Source organism: Neophocaena asiaeorientalis, unplaced genomic scaffold (assembly GCF_003031525.2).
Source record: "Neophocaena asiaeorientalis asiaeorientalis breed wild unplaced genomic scaffold, Neophocaena_asiaeorientalis_V1.1 scaffold202, whole genome shotgun sequence".
Taxonomy (NCBI): domain Eukaryota; kingdom Metazoa; phylum Chordata; class Mammalia; order Artiodactyla; family Phocoenidae; genus Neophocaena; species Neophocaena asiaeorientalis.
Genome location: NW_020172627.1, coordinates 1,568,208 through 1,570,274, shown reverse-complemented (window position 1 = coordinate 1,570,274; position 2,067 = coordinate 1,568,208). Strand labels below are relative to the sequence as shown.

The 2,067-nt window shown below is 68.0% G+C and overlaps 1 protein-coding gene across 1 annotated transcript; it reads right to left on the bottom strand.

Annotated features, from left to right (window-relative positions):
• On the bottom strand, positions 1-1,587 carry SLC18A3 (solute carrier family 18 member A3). Its single transcript, XM_024739117.1, has one exon. The coding sequence runs from the start codon at positions 1,585-1,587 to the stop codon at positions 1-3; it is 1,587 nt and encodes a 528-aa protein (XP_024594885.1).
• Between the last annotated feature and the right edge of the window lie 480 nt (positions 1,588-2,067).

The following is a 2,067-nucleotide window of genomic DNA, read 5'->3' as shown; positions in this document are numbered from 1 at the left end:
CTAGCTGCGGGTGTAGTAGTCGTAGTCGTCCTCGCATGCGTCAAAGGGGCCTGGCGGGCTGCGAGGCGCGCCTTCCCGGTCGGACAGAGGGCGCTCCCGCAGGCGCACAGCATCGTATAGACCCTGCGGTGGCTCATCCAGCAGCACATCGCGCTCGGAGCGGGAGCGCTTCAGGCGGCCCACGTTGCGCAGCAGCAGCAGGACGGGCGCATACAGCAGGTTGGCCAGGCCCATAACGAGGCTAAGCTGCTCGAAGCCAAGCGAGTGCACGATGTGGCCCGCCACTATGGGCCCGAGCGCATAGGCCACGCAATAGGATATATCGGCAATGGCGTAGACGCTGCCATAGACCGAGACGTGGCGCACGTCCACAAGAAAGGCGAGCGTGGGCAGCAGCGCCGTGTCCACCAGCGCAATGCCGAAGCAGAGGCCGCAGAGCGAGACCACTAGTGGTGCAAAGGAGCGGCAGGCGGGCACCAAGCACGAGCTGGCGCCTATCACTGCCAGCCCGAAGGCGCCGTACAGCCACTGCAGGTGCGGGTAGCGCGCTGCCAGTCGCACTGTGAGGTACACACCTAGCACGTGCGGCACGAAGGCCGGCAGCCAGGCTATGCCTGCGTCCCACTCGGACGCCGCCATCGTGTGCTCCATCCACGTGGCGATGGTAGGCTCGAGAAAGGCGAGGGGGATGTTGCAGGTGGTGAGCGCGCCTGCCACCACGGCGATGTAGGGGTCCAGCATGAGGCGGTGGATAGGCGTGCCCACTGGCAGGTTGGCCCGCGCCCGCGCCGCGGCGGAGAAGGGCTTGGCCACGACCAGCAGCAACAGGGCGTCGAGCAGCGAAACCATGGCGAGCACCAGAAAGGGCGCCGTCTTGCCCACGAACTTGTGGAGGAACCCCCCGAAGGGCGGCGCCACTAGGCTTCCGAAGCTGATGAAGGCCAACGCCAAGCCCAGGGCACGACTGCGCTCCGGCTCCTCAGGATACTTGTCGGCGATCATGGCAATGCCAGACGTGTCCGCGAAGGCCGAGCCGAGACCCTGCAGGCTGCGCGCGGCGAAGAGCGTCGCGTAGTCCTCCGCAAAGGCAAACATCACTGTAGAGGCGAACAGTACGCCCAGGCCCATAAGCAGCGGCAAGTCATAGCTCATGCGGTCGATGAAGGTCCCGCTCAGGGGGTTCACCAGCAGCTGCAGGATGGCCTTGGAGGCAAACAGCACCCCGATCTTCACGTCCTCGTTGTCGGTGGGGTATTGGGGCTGCGCGGTAGACGTGGCCGGCATCGCGGCCGTCGAAGACTCCGAGGTGTTGACCGTGTCTGCACTGGCATTGGCCGGAGTGGGCGGCGGCAGGGTGGTCACACACACTTTGGAAGTCAGGGTGGGCTTCTCGCTGGCCGAGTGCACGTAGTAGGGTACGATGGGCACGATGACCATGTACAGCATGTTGTCCAGGAACAGCGCCACGCACACGATGACCAGCACCAGGCGCCGCTGCCGCCGGGGATCTTGCAGCGCCGCGCCCACCGCCTCCGACAGCTTGCTGGCTGCCGCCGGGGCCTGACCCGCCGGCGCCTCGGGTTCCATCACCCGCACCCCGCCGCTCTTCCGAGGACGCTTCGGCCGGGGCCGGGCGCGCGCGCCCTGCAGTGCAGAGACCAGGGCGCGGAACTTCGGGGAACCCTCCTCGCCGGGAAAGGCAAGGACCCTGTCCGGCGAGGCGCCGCCGCTGTCCGGAACCGAGCTCGGGACCCGCCGCCGCTGGGCTCAGGGGCGGTCAGGAAAGGCGGCCGTGCCAAGGCGCCGGAGCCGGAGACTGAGCGCTCTGAGGCTCGGGCGCGCAGGGAGCCACCCCCGCAGCGCTGAGAGGCCGCCTGAGCAGGCCGAGGGGCATGCTGCTGCCGCCCGCCCGCCGGCTCGCTCGCCCCGCCGCTCTCCCCTCCCCTCGCGTCGGCTCTTGCCTCCTCCGCCGCCGCCTACTCTTTTTTTCTTTTACACTCGGGGCTGTGACGCGGCGAGTCTCGGCCCCCGAGTGGTGCCCGGGCCACTTGCGTCGCTCATGCTAAT